General features: G+C 38.1%; 1 protein-coding gene across 1 annotated transcript in view; it reads left to right on the forward strand.

Annotated features, from left to right (window-relative positions):
* Positions 1–19,955, forward strand: part of LOC104622588 (mannosyl-oligosaccharide 1,2-alpha-mannosidase IB) — a gene marked incomplete at its 3' end in the record, with an annotated part of 103,607 nt that overhangs the window by 61,547 nt on the left and 22,105 nt on the right. The window contains exons 5-7 of the mRNA XM_010289423.1: positions 1,450–1,544; positions 4,122–4,245; positions 4,687–4,780. Coding sequence (XP_010287725.1) covers positions 1,450–1,544; positions 4,122–4,245; positions 4,687–4,780 — 313 coding nt within the window. The remainder of the gene's footprint in view (positions 1–1,449; positions 1,545–4,121; positions 4,246–4,686; positions 4,781–19,955) is intronic.

The following is a 19,955-nucleotide window of genomic DNA, read 5'->3' on the forward strand; positions in this document are numbered from 1 at the left end:
CCTTATTGCCTCTGTTACTTCACAATTGTATCAAATCATATGCTGAGCTATCCTCTTTGTTGGTTTAGACATACCCCATATTACGATCCATTTAGAGTACCTTTGTAAAAGTTCTTTTTCCTGGCTCATTGCTTTCAGGTCCACCTCCATCTCTCCATACTCCACTGCATCAAATACAATTAGTTGTCATCTTTAGTATTCTTTTCTGGTTTCTCTCATGTCTGAGTAGTCATCTCCTCAAATATGAAGATATTGATCTTTTCCCACCTTCATGTGGAAAATGAGGATGTTCTTGATTGCTTATTTCTCAGCTACTTTTCAACTTGCTTCTCTAGTGAGCAACTCTTCTGTTTTCCTCCTGTAGACTTTACAAAAGGGAGAAATCCTTTTTATAAATCCAACAGATCTGTCTTGTAGTCCTTAAAGCTCTTGTTCTTCTCGATTACAGAGTATTGGTCAGGTAGTTGATAGTAGTGCTTCTATAGTATGTCAGTGTTGCATAAGGTATTTTCGGGCATGGTAGCTCTTTTTGTTACATGTTTGTGCAGTGCTTCAAACTGATGAATAACATTATCTCCAAATTAAGAAAATACTTTTGCAGAAATGCAGTCAATACTGACAATGAGTTAATTAAAATATATTCTAGCAACTAGCTGGTAAAAACAGTTTTACATTGCAGGGATCTACCAAATATGCCTTCTTGGAAAAAGATGCTTCATATAGGCTTAGAAGGAACTTTCTTCCAGTTGCTCATTTAACTAATAAACATTAGGCTCTGAATAAGGCTATTACAGATTTATGTTCCATAAGTAAGTAGGAACAACACTGGAAGTGAAAGATATTTCATCCTGTCAGTAATGTCTGTGAGAGGACAATGACTTGAGAGGAAAGATTAAGCCTATAATTATTTTTCTTATGCATTGTCAATGAAGGAAAAGCTACAGAAAAATGTGTATATATAGTTTTGCATAGCCAATGCTTATAAAAGAATAGAAACTCTGCACTATATACATATCATTAAAAAGATATTGGAAGTTTGTAAAAGTTAAAATACTTGTGTGGGAGATGAGGGAGTTGTCTCTTGATTTTTTAGCTACAAAACTTAAACTATAGTTTAAAGACTGCTTTAGAAAGCACTTGAAATTCCTAATATCAGTGGAGGGAGGAGGGAGGAGAATTTATATTCTTCTTTAATAGGAACCTAAGCACTATTGCTGGAGAGCATGGAAGAAAAGAAATGAAAATGACAAGTTTTCTTTTCATCTTCAAATCTTGCTGAAATTTATAAAGTGAAGAAGTAAAAAAATAAATTATAAGTTAATATATTTTTTACAGTGTAAAGCTGTTCTAATACAAAGAGGTGGGTGGGGCAAGGAAATTTCAGTCTTTATAGTTCTCGGAGTTAAATCAGACTTTGTAACTATTTGCAACTTGATCCTACTATCTTAGGTTTTCAAGATGAAAGCTGTGCAACTGGCAGGAAAACTTCTTCCAGCCTTCAACACACCTACGGGTATACCATGGGCAATGGTGAATCTGAAAAGGTAATGGATTTTCTTTTGTGGAGAAATGTGTTCCTCCCCCTCCCTCCAACTTAAACTGACATATGCCATTACTAATTTTTTCTTAATAGTGGAACTGTAGAAGATGCAGACAAATTGACATTCCTGGCACTTTAGAATAATTTTAATAGAATTCAGAGCATTCTACCTCATTAACTGCAATAAATTGTGACCATGATTCTGCAATAAGAATTCAACATGCTCTTGGAACATACCCAGTGTATTATGCCATGTGTTGCCCTGGAGCGTAATCATTAGTTCTTTAGTCATTAAAGAACCTATTAAAAAACAAATTTGTTTGCAAGCCATGGTTGAACTTACTGGGTTTTATATACTGTGTGAGCTGTATGTTACCTTTAGAACACTCACACAATGTTTGTCTCTGAAGATATTAATTCATTTTACAGTTCACCTTAGGTATAAAAGCTAGTGTGCTAAGTCCACTGTGGTCTGTGAAGATGGAGAGGCTCCTTTAAATGGCTGTTCAGGTCAGACATTGAACTTGGATGGTCTGCATTGCCTTGTGGAAGAGAATTGCCTTATCCAATTTATCATGTATTGCTTGTTCAATGCTGGATTTCCCTCAGATTTTGAGAGCGCCTTTTTGATGCGAGGCATTTTAAAAATATTTATCATGTTCTTAAACAGTAGCTGAATTGGGCTGCATGTCTAGATTGTGTGTGCACTTAAGCAATTCAGGATAGTAAATAGCAGAGAGGTTTTGAATTGTTTTAAATTGTTTTCCTTTTAGGAGAGATGTTTGTTGTGCTCTGTTGGACTGTGAAGAGGTTTAGGACTACTTTGAGAGCATTAGCCTTACGTGCCTTTTTGTGATCAGGAAATGATCCTTACTTTACTGTCACTCCTTGGGTGAAGACCATGCAGCTGTGGTTTGCCCTTCTGATGGTGCAGGTTTGCTTTGCTTTGCCAGTGCTGCACTTTCCCCATTTTTTTCAACCTCTGTACAGTTAATATTGGGTTAAATTTCCCTGTGCACTTTCTGCACAGCTTTATGGTTTGTGTTCTTCCTGCAGTTTCATACGGCTTGAAATTCCTCTGTGCGCAAGGGGTTTTTTGTTTTTGCTTTGTTTAGCCCAGGCCTGCACCATGATTCCAGTATGTTTGAACGGCCCAGGCAGCCGTACTCCGGGCAGCACAGGCATCTGGTCCACTGGCTCGAGTAACAGAGGGGGCAAGGTTTGAGACGCTGCAAGCAGTAGATGCATGGATACTTGCCAGTAAAACATGTAGGTCGGGCGTCAGAGCACAGTCAGGAGGGCAGACCAGGGAGGAGGATTTGCAGTAGGTGGAAGGGAAAGGATTGGAGTGCCAGAAATTTCCTGCGTGCTGGTATTCTTTATGCATTTACTGTGTCAGTCTCTTGGTAATGTATAGAACCAGCCAGCATCACAGCAGAAAATAGTGGCTGTCGTGGCGGGGGCAGTGACAGTAGCGGGTGTATGTGAGAACTCTTATTATGAGGCTGACACGCAGTAAAAGACATAGACCTGAAAGAAATATTTGGAAAATTACCCGCTTGTATTTTATTAGCTTTTGTATTCATAATGAAACATTTAATTTTCTCTTTTTATGAGAGCTGTACCAAAAAAAAACCCCTGAGACAAGCTATGATTTTGTCTCTCTACACTCTGTAAACAGTGGTTACTGTATTTTAAAAGGTTGTGTTCTGTCTCGGGTCAGAGCCACAAATACTGCTCCATTACCAACATTTCCTCTTTCTAATTTATAATTTAAAAAATAAGTAAGGAGACATTCCTAATTGATTGTAGTCGTACTGATAACTGAAATCTTTTATGAGAGGAAGTAGAAGTAATCTCCAGGAAAATGTAGTTAACTTCAGAAATTAAAAGACCCAATCCTGGAAGGTGGTGAAAACTCTCAATTAGATTAAACCAGAAGTAATTTAGGCGTTATGACTTAGCAAGATGGTATCTCTTAGAGTGCAAAAGATATGAGGTATATGATACCTTCTGTTGATTCTTTATGTGAGCCTGAGGAGCTCATAATATTCTGCCTGCAGTAAACATACTGTTTTCCTATGTAGATACAGATAGGGCCCACTCCCTGGAATGTCTAATACTGACTGGAAGCAAAAAAAAACCCAAAAAAACCCAAGCAAAAAAAACCACGTAAGCAAAGGGAACCCAGGAGATGTTTGGCAGGACGAGGAAGTGAATGCTTCGGAAGTATACTCATCTGGTCTGATAATTGCTTTTCATTCTTGTTCTTAGGAACATGCAGTGAATAAACAGGATTCGATTGGGCCCACTGTTAAGTCATTACATTTCTGAGATATCAAGATATTATATCTTTTAATCACAGGACTTTTTGTTGGTGAGGTTATGGTGTCTTTTTTCAAAAAAAACCCAACCAATGAACCAACCGATTAATCAAACGCAACTCCTGTAATTAAGTGTGGGTTAATATTTTTCTGTTACTTGTTTAATTTGCTATGGTGGTTGTTACTAATGCTGTGCACAGTAATTCTGAATTTTTTGTTCTTTTCTCCCTTTTTTATGCATATTTGTCGGAATTCAGTGGCGTGGGTCGAAACTGGGGCTGGGCTTCTGCTGGCAGCAGCATCCTTGCTGAGTTTGGTACTCTGCACATGGAATTTGTCCACCTCAGCTATTTGACAGGGGACCCTGTATACTACAACAAGGTAGGTCTCAAATTCAGCTTTTTGTCATACAAGTGTCTTTTGTGCTGTTTCATCATAAATTGCATGAAAGGGAAGTACTTTCTGTATTGCATTCTATTTGCATTCTTGGTTGCAGGTAAATTTTTTCATACTTGTATTTCTGTTACCAAATTGGTTACTTTTTCAAGTAGACATTTATAACAGCACAAGTGTTCTTATTTGTTAACAGCATGCATTTAAAAATAATAATTTAAAAATATGTTTATGTGAGCAGTTCTTTAAAAACAAAACCATACTATTCTGCAGGAAGCCCGAAAGAAAGGTAGGTCTGTGTTCAGATTAAGAAAATCTATTACTTAAAAAAAAAAAAAAAAAAAGAAAAAGAAAAAATATTAGACTTGACTATATGCAGAAAGCAGATGAACATTGTTAGTGGTGATCCTGATTCTTGATTTAATTTAGGTCATGCACATTCGGAAGTTACTTCAAAAAATGGATCGTCCTAATGGACTTTATCCAAATTATTTGAATCCAAGAACAGGCCGGTGGGGTCAGCGTAAGTATTCTTATTTTATTCATTCCTAATTAAAGCTCTGCTTCTTTCTTTGTTGCTGAGTTGGAGGTCAGAAAAATTATTCTGTAGGACATGAACAGCATTGCTTGAAAACATGCAATGTAGAGGGATTACTTACACTTGAGATCTCCTGAAACCAATTTTTGCCTGTTGCTCTCTCTGAAGTCATGCAGCTTGGTTTTTATGGTACTTTCTGAAAGCAGCTTCCTACCAAATCTGATGCCTATCCGTATTTTTATCAGTCAATAAAACATTCAGTAATAAAGAATGAGGCTGAACATAGTTTCATCATTTTGATTTTGTTCCTGGTTTTGCAAACCGTCTGTTAAGTGGATTACTCTAAGGTAACATAGAAGTAATGCATGTGGGTGGTGCTCAAATTTGAGCTCCTTCACCTGGTGTTAGGGACTGACATTTACAAACATCATTCTTCTACTTAGTGGCATGTGAAATGGCATCATGAACCTCACTATAGATCCTCCTGGTATCAATGTGTCTCTCTTTTTAAAAAAAAGGACTATGGAATGAAAAGAAAAAATTGTTTTTGTTGCTGACAATGTAAGTGGAAAGGTAAAACACAAAGACAGAGACACAGACATAATCCTTTTTTTGAAGTGGTTCTTCCAAAAAAAATTGAGTGGTTTAGTGCTTTCATAGTGTGTGTGATAAAAGAAAATCTTTTTCTTCAAGGTTTCTGTTCCTATTTCTTTTATGAATGCAAGTTTATTTAGGAAAAACAAGCAAGATGATCTATTTCTGTCCTGTTTGACATCATTGACAGGTTTCGGGGGTTTCAATGGTTGTCTGTAAATATCAAGCAGAACATAATCTAGCTTGCAAACTGAGAATTTGCTTCTGACTTTGAGCCTGGATTATGAGGGAAATGAATGCAGCTGTCATTGCATTGACTATGAAAAGAGTTGTCTAATCTGTTTGTTAAGGCCAAAATTCTCCCCAAATAGTCTCTAATATCTTTAGGTGAATAGTGACACCTTCTGAGACAGACGCATGGATTGATGAGATAAATTCTTCCGACAAATTTATGTTTAACGATGCATTCAGAAAAAAGAAAGTGAGCAAATACAAATATTCACCTATTATTTATTCAAAAAACAATTTTATGTTGTTGTTATGTAATAATTTTTTCTATTGCCTTTTTTTTATTCCTAACCAATTGCTCCTGCTACAAAAGTAAACTCATGTGGTGTATCACCAGGATTCTTTAGGAGCTTTTTGTCAGTTGTAATAATAATGCTCATGGGAAGGAAATAATCCTGGTCACTGAGAATAAACGGTGAAAATTTTAACTTTGCAGAAGTTCGGTGGAGCTCAAGCATACTATTTAAATGAATTTTAAAAGGTAGTACATTTGGGATTAAAGTTTATGATTACAGGCAGAGTCTTAAGTTCTCAGAGTAAAAAGAAATACAACTTTATAGAGCCTGTATTTATAGAAATACAACTTTATAGAGAAATACAACTTTATAAGCCACAAACTTATTTCCTGGAATTTGATGGTGGATTTTCGGGGGGGGGGGTGAGCAAATAAGCTTTCAAATGCAGATACAGATGTTTCTGAGTGTTTCTAAGATTTCTCTAATGCAACAAGTATTTGTCAACTGATCTTGAAAAGTTTTGTGGGGACAAGATAGCAAGAGTTCATAATTCTGGTTTTCTGTCCAGAACTGTCTTTGTATCCCTGATAGATCACTCTTCAGTGAATCTATTTGCAGAAATTTAATAAATTACAGTAAAGGTACACATGCATTGAAACAGTGGACATATGAGCTGGAACAGCTGAGGCTTAGACAGGAATTTTTCTTCTGGTTCTCCTGCAGAGATTGTATCCTGCATCACAGAAGTCAGTTAAGTAAGGGTGATGCCTTCGTGCACTACATCTCAGTTCAGTAGAGGACTCATGTCAGAGTCCATGATACTGTTACTGACTTGAGTCGCATTGTTGGTATTAAGGGCAGGCAAGGCTTTTATGTCCTCCTCAGAAGGTAATTTCAAAGAGCATTGTGTTTGGCTTGTTACATACTTCAGTACTGGCAAGACTGAGACAATGGAGAGTACCAAACATAACTTTTCTTCTTTCAGCTTCTGGGAAAGCTGCCCTTTTCGTCTTTGCTGTGACCTTTAGTTTGATGCATCTTATCTTGTACAAAGTACTTTCTCCACATAGCTTCTGAGAATTATTTCAGAACTCTTTATTTGCCTAGATACATACAACTCTTGACTCTGACCTTTCTGGGTTTTCTTTTTTGCTCCTTCCTTTTACCTTTTTTTTTTTTCCCGCTCCTCAGACTTTTTTGGCTCAATTCTAGTTAGGTTTTCTGTTCATCTGTACAGTGTTCCAACTAAGTCATGAGAGGTGTGAAGTAGGTAAAATAAATCTATGTAAATACATACATAAATACACTGTTGAAGAAATACAGGTTTTAGCTGCAGTATAGCATTGTTCTAGCAGTGGGTTTATTTTCTATTTCTATGCCCATCATTCTAGTGGTGGGTACCTTTATTCAAAGTAATAAAAATATCAGTGATGTGCACATAGCAGTCAGACTAGTTAACATCGTTACTACCAGTCTGATTATCCAGAGAGTATTAAACAAAACATGTAATGGAAGATTTCATTTAGGTGAAGTTTTCTCAGTAGTTATGTTTTATCATTACCTTTTAGTTTATTCTTTTAAAGAAAAATTATATGATTTGAATAGAAGAAAAAAGATACACTTCTGTGTTGTTTTTCAGTTTGTGTTCTAACAGGCTGACAGGTAAACTCGAATACTTAAAGACAATTCTTATTGCAAGACAGATTTGAAGAAGAAAAGAGAAGCCTCAAACATTTTCTGTGGCTTTGGTGTGACACATAGGACTGTAAACTGGATGTATGTCTACTGGCAACAGGGATTTTGTGGCAAATTCTTGACACCTTCTGCGTTGATACAGTATTTTGATACCTTCTCAGAGGTATTTGCACAAGGAGCCTAGGCACATCCTCATTTTGTGTTTTTAACCAAAAAACCCCACAAGCATTGCATCTACTTTGTCTTGCAATCCCAAGTATTAAATGTTAGTGTGAGCAACTAATGTGCCTTTGAAATACCCTGTTTAGAAATGCTTCCTTCCTTTTTCCTCTTTGCTCTGGAGATCTGTGCAGTGATTTATGCTTCCATATAAGTAACTTCTTAGCACATGTAAGGTCTCAGAACATCCTGTCTTTCTTTTTTTGCATCTCAGATTTTGCACAATCTAAATGTCATGTTGTCTGTCAGAACTTTGTATGAATTGGATATAACTCACAAGTTTGTATCTCAGCTGCTGGTATTGGGAAATAGGAGTAATAAAATTCAGTGCTAGGTCTTATGGAAAGGGAAGGTGTATTTATTTGTTTACAGAGTCATTAAGCCAGCTGATTTTTACCTACTTTCATTTTCTCATGAGTTTAATTCACTCATACTCAGAGGTACCAAGGTATGTCCAAGTTGTCTGGACTCAAAGAAAAAGGGACACTGCTATCCTGTCCTCTTCACATGTTTAGGTTTCTTGAATGATGATGATGAGCTAGTTTTTGGACAGATCTTTCAGGCCTTTTAGGGATCGGCCATTGTTATGGGGGTTTTCTATGCCTCAGAATATTTCTGTCTTTAGCCTGTATAGATCTTAGGCCACATTGCTCTCTTGTTTGTTTTTCCTGATTTAAATAAGGAAATAATGCTTAAAATATATGTATGTGGTCTATTCTTTTCTTGGGTTAGGGGAAGGGGAATGGTATATGTAATATGCTGCATCCTTGTCGCCATTCTTCTGACGTTAGCATGCGGATCTGCCGAGTCATTTCTGCTGTGGTTTGATTTATCAGAGTGCAGGCCTTTTGATCTGGATATAGATAGCATGTTCGGCAATTTCACTGCTGGGGAGTGGTGTTCTGGGGACAGTGCCCTGTGACATACAGACTGTCCTTTTCGCTTGTTGTCCTGCTGCTTCTGCTGGTTCCTGCAGAGACATATGTTTTCATTCAAACCAGTCAATGTTGCTGTTACAAATATCTAAAAAGGTATAATCAGTAAAGTAACTTACCATTTAATAATCAAGAATGTTGTGACCGTGGCTCCCAGGTTCTTAACAAGCTGGAGAGATGAGTAGAGTCATGTGGTGTGACATAAATCTAATCTATAGGTGTGCCTTGGTAATGTTTAGATTTTTATAAATATAAACTTCCATGTGCATGTAATGCATTTTAGCAATTGAAGAAGGTTTCTGGCGACAGATTACCTTCTTTCTTTTTCTGCCTACCTCATGAAGCAGCAGCAGCCAGGGTCAGGAGCCGCAGCAGGTGAGGCTGCACAGGGACTACCGTTCCATCCCATCGTTTCTTGCCCTTTCAATGCCATAAAACCCAGTCCTAAAAACTGCCGGGTGACTGGCTTAGTGGTCACTGCTAAATCTCCGTGCTTTCCGGTTGGAAATGCTTCGTAATACAGCTGTACATGAAGCCTTACTCATGTGTAGCGGGAAGGGAGTTTGTTATACCCAGGAGGAGGAAAATGATGTCATGTGTAGGCTAAATATTTGTGTTTGAGCTTGTAATGTGCAGGTATTATTACAGGAGGAGTGGCATGACAGACAGCTTTTTAATGGGTTCAGCTCAGGATTTGTCATCTCACTGGGGCTTTTGCTAGAAGGCAGAGCTATAATGCCCACAGGAATGCTGACAGATTCAATTTTTACTTACTAACTAAGGTGATGGTCCAGTAGGAACAAGTGATTTACAATACTTCTGCCTTGGGGTTTCAGTTTCTCTAAGACTGAAGGAAAATAGCTGGCAAGAAGTATATTCTAACCTCTCACATTAACAGCTAATTTTTTTAGCTTTTTGTCTCACTTGGTGAGTGATTCGTTTGATGTAAGCATCAGAACTTTGAATTTAGATTATTTTCAACAACAGTGACGGTACTTCTTAGAGAAGCCTGCTAAGCAGATACAAGGACTAGAATTTTTATTAAAAGCAAGAGATTTCAGAATTGTGGATACTAATCTGTACTGAAGGAAAATTATTTTTTTAATGAAAATATGTTGTGAAAATTTAATTCTAATTCGCATTTGCAAACAGGTTAGGTGAGAATACCAAATAGAACAGTAATAACAAGGAAAATGCCAGTCTGCGTGTTATTGCCAAGTCAGGACATGCCGCTCATGTTTGCACATTTCTGTAAATTGCGCATTGTTCCTTTCTGCTTTTCAATACTGGGAACAAGTTACTGCATTGCATCTGGTTCCAACGTCTGTTGCAAGGGGGAACTGCAGTTGCTCAGGCTTCACATGTCACTTCCTGCAACTGGGATGTGGAGTTATCTGGGTTGGTTACGTAAAAAAGTTGTTTCAGTTTAACTAAATTTGGTTTTTAGACTATATATGGCTTCCATATGCAAGAAAATTAACCAGAAGTAGCTATTCTATGTTAACCTTCTGTATTTATTACACCTTAGTGATATGTGAGCACATTAGCAAGTTACTGTAAAGTAAGCTAGTATGTGAAGTTACGGCACATAAGCTGAGTGTTACTATCAGGAATGTAATAGCAGATACTGAAATTACCGTTGCTGCATGCTGATGTGATGAACATTCAGACAGCGCTTTGTTCATAAGAAGCCCCTTAAGTCAGATTTGCAAGTGGACTAAGTTAAAAGCCTGATGAGGGGCCCTCTGTCAACTTGTTTACGAGGACTCGCCAACAATGTGATACTGGTCCACGTATGTGTATTTAAGGCACTAAATTTAAATACTGTCTTTCAGGTATAAAGTGGTGACTGTCCTCTAAAGACAAGTAAGAGGATTCACACAGGTATTTAGCCTGCCTTGTTACACGCGCTGCCTTAGCGCCTTTTGGTGACGTTCTCACTTTCTCGCAGTTCCCTGCATCTGTTACTACAAAGTAGAGGCGCAACCAAGGTGGCTGAATGGGAGAAATGTATATCCTGTTTCCCAGTTGTTTGTGCTGTAGCCTAGTCTTTAAATAAACCAAAGCAAATGCCCCTGTGGATGTGCATATTTCAGTTTCTTGAGGTGATCTTTCATTTTCAACAATAAATGCTTAAATTAAAGGAAACCAAGCACTTATTTTAAAAAATACTTAGAGAAGGCTTCTATGGCTTTAATTTAATTGGATTAGATTTACACTTCTGTTAAAATGGTGTAATTTTCACATGTAGGAAAAGCAATAAAAACAAATTTTAAATTACTTTCATTAAATCAGTGCAAATAGTGGGTGAATATTCCTAAATTTTTATGCCTGCCTGTGCAGCTGGTTTTAGGCTAATGCTCTTGGGCTGAGTTAGGTAATTAACTGAACGGCTTCATTTAAACTCTTGCAGGTAATAGACAAGCCATGAGTAATACAGGCTATCTATTTTAATTTGTGATACAACATTTTATCAAATATACAGCACCATCTGTCTATATTTATTTGTCAGTATTTAAAGGAAAAATTGAAAATAAATTTGATCTAAATGTTTGTAATGCAATTCGTTAAAGATGTTAAGAAAGCCACTGCATCCAGCAGACTCTTGAGACCTGAGGATTCCTCCTTCCCAGCTACTGAAGCCCAGCCTGGTACATTTTGAGACCCAGGAGGTGTCTCCGTCCCAGTCCAATAGATGTGGCTGCTGCTGTTCCCATTTGCAGGTTTGGCCAGTAGCAGGGCTGAGGATGTACCCTAGAGAGGTGCACACGAGCACTAAGAGGCCCCTAATGCGGCTGCACGCACAGACTGGCACCCACAGCACTGCCTTTGTAGCACCCGCACGTAGTGCTGCTACAGCTCACATAAAACATATGTACAGGTAGCCAGGTCTTGCTGCTTCCCCTCGTGTTCACTATCAAATAGACGCATGCACTCACACACTCTTCACAACCACCCTCACACTCACGATCCTTCAAATATTAGCAAAGGCTCTCGGTCCACCTAATACCTGTGCTTGAACCCTGGACCCTTATGCAGACATTGGCTCAGAGCTTGGGTCTCTTCAGACACAGGTGTCCTCCTACTCACCAGCGTGTCCAGCCGCAAGTTTGCTGTTGAATTCCACATACACACATGCAGTCAGGATTAAATTCACTGGAAAAACAAACGCATGCAGGTCTTCCTGGTTGCTGGCACGTAAACCTAGGGCCCTGTGACCTGCTGTCTTCTCTCCAGCTGCTGGCACCCAGATCTACAGGCCCCTGTCACCTACAGCCCCACCCTCCGTGTGCTGGCACTCTGACTTTGTAACACGCATCCCGGTCCCCCCGGTTACTGGTACCCGGACCTCTCTCACATGCAAGTCTCTCTAGATGCTGGCACCTAGACCTGCAGGTTGTCACCTATGGTCTCTTCTCCAGTTGCTGATGTTTATGCCTTGCAGCGCTCACACATAGGATAGTGAGTGGGATTACATGCAGAAACAAAGAAAAGGATTTAATAAGCAGATAGGGCAGACTGTGCTGATAGAATGTGGAGCTCAGACAGGTAAGTGTGGTGATTGGCAGCCTGCTTACATGCGACCAGGTCCTTTTAACCCACCTCCTCTCCATTTTTCTCTTGCTTGTTCCTCCCCAATCCACCCTGATCCCTCCTTTTGGTCCTTCCCCTAAATAGCCCATAGTAAGTTTTATCTAAAGTCACAGACCCTTTCTGCTGTCCCATAAATAAGTTTTACACAGTCCTGCAAGTCCCTTCAAGTATCTCATAATGCTCATGACAACCTTCCCCCTTCTTTTCAGTTGCAAAGTTCAGGTTGGCTCTCCGAGGCTGTGGCTGAGTAGTTCCTTTAATGGCTCATCAGTCAGTAGCTGAAGAGTTCTGGTCTTTGTTATTGTCTGTTACCACCTGCTCATTAGTGTCTGTGTGTTTAATTTACCAATTTCCTTGTTTGTTATTTCTTTTATGCTGAATAGTCCTTACCCAGGAAACTTGATGAAGACGGTGCTTTCACGTTCTGCATATCCCCAACATGTCAGAGTGCTAATACTGAGCATAATCGGCATGTCAGCTGAAGGATACTGTCCTGGCAGTGTAAGCCCTATGTGATATATAGGGAGAGAGGCTGTCTTGAATGCAAACTCTCAAAGGTGCTGCAGAGATTGATAAATCACTATATGGATTTCTATTATTGTGACTTTCATTGTTAAAATTAAGCAAGAAACTGTTTCTCTCAGTCTTTACATCTACCTCTGGGAGATTAAAACCCTTGCAGATTGCAAGGTGAAGTGAATAATACTGAAGAATGAAGTGGTCTTTTAAAAGATTTTTAAAAAATTGCAGATAAATATTTCAGATAAAAAGGTAATTGTAGCATAAATTAACAGGTTGATAGTCCAGTTACGGATAGTGAGAAAGATGCTAGTATTGGAAAATTCCTGTCTTTGCCAGCTGAAGATGCTAGTATTCTATAACTATGAAGGTCTTTTGCATTTTCTCCCCCCCGACCCTTACGTTGTTTTTTTTAGTTTACTAGATGCCTTGTTTAGCAGAAGTAGTCTCTTAACTTATATCTATTAAAACCCCTACATGCTCTAGACAACACTAACAAACCAGCAACACCAAGAGTCACAAAAAGTCAAATTGTGAAATGTCAAGTTCTGGCAAAACATCTGTAACCTAAAAGAAAGTGAAGGGAATTGTGTCAAGCCTGTATTTTCCAAAACTTTTCTGATAATTACCTTCAATTTGGAAATTTGGACTTGTGGATAATAGTTTCTAATGCTTTAATTCTTGGGTGATTTTTTTTTTCCCCTCTTTACCACAAGGAAAAGATTTTCTCTCTCTTAAATAGGAATGTTGCAGGATTAAAATAATTAATTTTCTCTATTATAGAAGTACTTGTAGAAGTAGTTTCCAACCTGACTTCATCTTTGCACATTTATTTGATTTAGCAAGTACATTTCTTTTTTGATTTGTGGTTGGAGTGTTGGTTATAGAACTGGAGATATGTGATCTATGCGATGGTTAGTTTGGAGATTGATGCAAGCATTTATTGTGATGGGGTTTTTTATTTCAAATCTGCTTTCAATTGAGTACATTATGAACAAATAAAAATACAGCATGATTTCTAGACTTCCAGCAGTAGGCGTGCATGTATTAGTTGCAGATGAGGAGCTGGGGGTGGTTCTCTGCTGTTTAATTTTCTTTGCTGTCTTGGCAGATGTCCTTAATTTTTCTCTCAAAATATTCTGTCTTGTTCTGTATTTAGCAACATACATGTGTGTTGAATATAAAATAATGTATGTGATCTCTGATGGGGAATTCCCCTTGCCCTTTAGCTTTACAATCATGTACAAATGTAATTAACTGTGTGTTGCAAGAAAAGGCTGCATTCAAATTTGATTATTCATTAGAAACCAAGAGCAAGTTAATCTGTTGAAACTTCGTTTTCATTAAATACAGCAGAGTTGTGTCGTTACAGGGAATGTGCCTTTAGAAGCCTACAAGGTTAAGATGTTTTGTTGGTCTGTTGAGCAAGATGCTGAAAAAGCTAAACAAAAGCTTTGCTTAGTGTGTTAAAGATTCTAGTGTTATTGGAAGGTTAAACATGTATATGAATTATGCATTTAAAAGGGAGTATCTATAAATAATTCCTGAAGATAGGATTTGGGTATGGAGTAACTGGGTTTTGAAAGTGCTTGTATACATTGCTGTGGAAAGAGATTAATATTTTATTTTGCTGTACTGCCAAACTGTCCTTTTAGACCATGATCTTGGTAGGGAATATATCAATATCTAGAATTTGAAATCTGTCCTGCAGCAGCTTTAACATTTCTTTTCCACATGATGAATTCAGTAAAAACATGTCTTAGGGTACCATCTTATATTCTTGAGAGTTTAAATTGCTGGCTTTGAAGACAACTAACTTAAAATGATTGGGTAAAAAATCAAAAAAAAAAAAAAAAGGTATCCTTTGACACATGCTCTGTGAGTTTTTAAAATTTGAGCTCCTGTGGAATCTCATTATTTCTTTAATCATTTATTTTTGTACTAGGGTCTTTATACACCTAAACTGTGGTTTTGAACCATTCTTGACTTATTAATTTCCTATCAAAGGGAAGCCTGTCAAAGTCCAATTACAAACTTGTTACAGGCTTATTACAGTTCCTTCTTTGTATTTTATTCCTTCTATATCACTTCTTGGAGTCTATGCACCAAGCTCTTTATATCAACATTGTTCTTTAGACCACTAATAGATTTCAGATGACATATCATAGTCCATTTCTTTTCATTCTGTCTTCAGTATGTGAGACCTCATATTCTGATTTATGTGTGGAGATGCACCTTCTGGTGGTTATGTGAGAAACGCATCCAGTTTGGTGACATTGAGGAGAAAGGGTCTATAGTTTTGTTCAGTAAATGTATCTTCCTGATGGGTTCTTTTAATCATGAAGTTCCCCTGGGACCTGGACTGTCCTGTAGCAGCAAGGTAAAATACCATCTCCTCTTGGAGATCTATGTGACGATACAGCTGATCTTTGATTGCAGATCACACTGTAGCACTTTTTGGCCTATATGGTCAAAAATGAGAGAGGGATGGTGATGAATACAGTCCAAACATAGGGACTGACAGCTCAGTCTCAGTCATAGAGCATGGACTATGTCTTACAATCAGCCCAATTTCCTAGCACGTACAGAGTGACCAAAACTTCAGCTGGCTGTGTGTGCAATGTCAGGCATCTGTCATAAGAAGAAGAGATACATAAACACAAGTCTAGGAGAAAGAAACATGCAGAGTAGCCTGGATTTATATTGCATGTGGTGTAATCCTGAAGTACATCAAAACCAGGGATTGTCTTTTGTTGCTTCTTTGAATCTCTTTTGACTGTCACCATTCATGTGTGCTATATATACACACACACACGCACACATAGAAGTACGTAAACTGCTATGGTCTTGATACAACTTGAAGGGAGAGGGCGAAGTTGTCAACAGTGGTTTTGCCAGCTAATTTTGCGTAGATTTATGTTGGGCTAGATTTAATTGAATAAAGGTTTTGTTTCTCCCGTTTTCTTGGTTTTAATCTGTAAGAGTTGAAATCTTATAGGAAGACTAACGTGAATAAACTAAAGGTTGTAATGACATTAAGAGCCTGTCAATCCCCCGATGCAGAAGCTCTTATTCAAAAGGGACTCTTTGGGTTGTGAGCACATACCTACAGCAGTAGTGGTTGTAGCAGAAAGTGTTACCACTCCTTAGCTGTTCTTTCACAGCCACCTTGTCAGGTTAAAAAAGTCATCAGAGATAAACGTGTACCTGGCTTCCCATCAATCCATTGCAAATTCCAGCAGCTTAGGTAAAGCTGCCAGCATGGCTGGGATTTACATGGACTCCAAACGTGGCAGAGAGGCAGGTGTGCTTCATTCAGGTGAGTGTTGGTGAGTGTAATAATCTGGCAAAGATGACTTCAGGTGATAAAAGGCTGCTTTACTTTTCAGTAAAAGCACCAATGTAATGGTCTAATTTTTTTTTTTGCACATGGACTTGACATATTTAGTTGATTGGTCTTTAATTTGTGAATATGTCATCTGAGATATTACCTAAATCTTTCCAGAATTATAAATAATAGCTGGAATGTTTTGAAGTTTCAGGGAAGTTTGAATACAAAAAGGAAAATATTTGTTCCAGATGTGAATTCCTGAGTGTGAAAGGAAAGCCTTTGTAAGGTACCAAATTAGGATACTTCTTTGACATTACAGAATCTTAAACTACATTCATTTTGAAGATGCATTTTGGTTCTAACAACATGAGTTACCTAAATAAATATACTTGTTGGGCTAGTTTTACGTGCTGCTCTGTTTCAAATTATTTCTGTTGTCTTTGCACACACTTGAATTGTGCATGTTTGAGAATTCTAATCTTTAGTTTGATAATCATTACAGTTCTAGGAAGTCATTTTGCTTAATTTTGTTATACAAGAAACTGGGAGCACTTAGTTAAGATTGCTCAACACTTTCTATTACGTGATTGTGTTCTCAGTTTCTTGTAGCTTCAGCTCTTTCAACTGGAATATTCCCTCAAGCTGCTTTGTTGGGTTTTTTTAAATAGCTTTGACAAAAATGCTTTAGCCATTTCTAAATTAAGCTAGAGGTGGAATATGATTCTACCCAGATTAAAGTTTGCTTTTTCTAAGCCTACCGCTAAGAAATTCAAGAATCATCATGTTTTGGATATGAAATACTGTGGGAATTATTTGTTTCAGGACTTTTTGAGGAGACAACCTTACTTTTTCAAACCTTTGAAAAATAGTCACTGTCTACATTCTCCATGTGGTGTATTTAGCTACTATGTTCTCTAGAGTTGTGTGTGCTGAGCCAGGCATGCTAATGCATCCCCAGGTTGGGAGGAGCTGAGCTAGGTTTTTCTTGTTGCTTGAATCTGTTGTGGCATCAGACAATAGAATGGGAAGCAATGTCTGTACAGCTGTCTCCTGACTTACAAATGCTTGGCTTTGCTACCTTAACTATTCTTTGAACGTAGTTCTGTTATGTCACAACCTGCATGTTTTCAGAGAAATTCTAAAATGATTCATAGCTGACTAGTGATAAATGATTCATAGCTGACTAAAAATTGCACCTCCTCCTCTATCAGGGCTGCCTCTGCTGCAGTTAATTTACAACTGTTTGCACTTTTAAGCCATCCACTATGGCTTATGGCATCCTTAGGTTGAATTTCCACTGTGAATTGCAGCAGCTACAATTTCCAGGGCCTCAGCTTTCTGGATTAAAGGATTAGAAAGGGAGTTTGCACCTATTTAGAGCAGCTGAGGGGGCACTAAGCCCAACTACATGAAGTGAAGATTGAACTGAAATTTAATCAGAGCCACTCTGAAGACAAACAGAAAAGAAATTCTTTAAAAGTTTCTTACACAGAGAAAGAGGGCTCCTGCAATGTAAAGCCAGTTGGTACCCAGAACAACTAATGGTGATGGGGTGTGGGGATTTCTTAATGGAAGCTAATATTAACTTAATCACTTCACTACTCCCTCCTGGTCACTTACCTTTTCCACTCCTTTCCAGACATATTATAATAGCACTTTGTCAAAGATAATGTTTGTGATCCTTAAGGAAAATCAGTCTCCCTTTTTACTATTTTGTTCTTTTGTTGCAAAGTAGTTCCATATGACTCTTCTTTTGGTTGAAATGCATGAGTAGTTTGTTCATCTTGGTGTTTCTAGTCTGTTGGGTATAGCACTGTAAGCAGGTTTAAGTTAATTTTCCTTTACTTTAGAGTTATAACTAATGATTCCAGTTCTAAGACTTGAGTTTCTTTTATATACTGACAAATTTCTAATTCTTTGCTTGGTTGGTCTCTAGCTGTCTGTCCTCAAAATTAGTAAATCAGTGTTATAGTTGCAGATTTGTGAATTCAAAATACTATTGGCATAGGTGATTCTCATCCCCTACTCGTGCTTATGTACTGCTAGAATGCGATCTTACTGCACCGCTTTTCAGCACGGCAGCCTGTGTGTGCTAAACAGGCTTCTGCTCAACACCTTATTTCAACTTCTTGATGCCGTGCACAGTAAATGATGCATAAGCTTTATGGACACAGAAGAAGGACAGGAGGACATGCCCTGGGGTCAGGAAGGGACTGTGGCTTGCTACCCATCTGCTCATGAGGAACACCAAGACTCACCCCCAGGTGTTGTGACTGCAGCATCAGTTCTGTCATAATGTTCTGCTTTTAAAACAATGCCTGGCTTCTTTATTCCTGCTCATTGCCAAGAAATTACAATTGAACAATTGAGGCACAAAGCAGAGAGGGTTTATCAAATCATGAACTGTTTTTAATTTGCCTCATTAAGCTGCTATTAACTACTTAAAGCCATCTGCTTTAAAATAATTTACGCATCTTAAGTTTGCTATAGAGAGCAGGTAGACCTTCATTAGAGCAGGTTTTGTTATTAATGTTATCTTTAGGGGGCTTTCAGTTGTTGTGGAAAATATTTTATTGCTGACTGAACCAACCTTTCCCTGTAAACAAAAGGAGGTGGCACATGTTTGTAACTTGCAGTCTGCTGCCATAACCGCATTCTTGGGAACCACTGCCGTTCATTTAGGAACTGGGTTGCTGTGGAGGAAGTTATTTACAGCCATTAGGTAAATCTGGGTACGAGAATGGAAAATGAGCTATGTGATTGCCTAGTGTCTGTATTATCTACTACTATCCCCCAAAAAATTAGTCCTGGAGAGGAAGAACAGTCAGATCTGTCATCGTGCCTCAGCTGTAATTGAGGAGGGGGAACCGTGCTGCCTGTGCCCTGAAGAGCTAGCTGAGGAAAAACAGCTTTATTTGTCTCCCCAGGTTTATAAAGAAACAGTTTCACTTGCAGAGAACAAATCACCAGAGTACCACAGAACCTCTCTCCTATCTCAGGCTGAGGTTCATTGTCATTTCAGTTAGACAGCATGTACTCTCCTTTCTGACCTGCTCTGTGTTTCTGTGGTTTGCTGTGAAATCATTGTCCTGGTTCTCGTCAGAGGAGACATTTCAGCAGTGAATGAGTGGATTGCTGATAGGAATAAAATCATTTGACGTGAAACTAGCTTTAGAAATTTTAGATAATGATGGTGTGAGAATTTAAAAGAAGGTCCTGCACTCAGTCTATGGGAGAGAGGTGGATGGGATTTTTTTAATGTTAGCAGAGACACATTATTTGACTAAATACAGATCTTCTTTTATCAATAAATTAAATAATTAAAATGCTGCTATGAAATGGATTGGGTTTTGGTTTTTTGTTCAATTGCGTGCTGTTTATTAAGAAGAAAAATGCCAATATTTAACAGGACGTGATATCTTGAAGTATCTGCGTAAAAATGTTGCTATAAGCTGTAAATATCTTTGTATTTCTGTTTAGATATTATTTGGCTCTTTCTGGTGAGGAGGAAGCTTACAAAAAGCCTGTCTGCACAGGTTTGCATACAATATGCTTTCAAGTGTGTGACAAACCAGAAAAAATACAGTGCTGCTTGTATTGCTTTTGATTGCAATAGCTGAAGGTATTCTTTGCAACTGCAGCTACTATGCCTTTTATTTTAAAATAAGACTTCCCCAGGAATCCTTGACTGCAATCCTTTCATGTTTGCCCAGTCATCTGGGCCTACATTTGAAAAAATGGAGAATAAA

Source organism: Phaethon lepturus, unplaced genomic scaffold, assembly GCF_000687285.1.
Source record: "Phaethon lepturus isolate BGI_N335 unplaced genomic scaffold, ASM68728v1 scaffold2666, whole genome shotgun sequence".
Taxonomy (NCBI): domain Eukaryota; kingdom Metazoa; phylum Chordata; class Aves; order Phaethontiformes; family Phaethontidae; genus Phaethon; species Phaethon lepturus.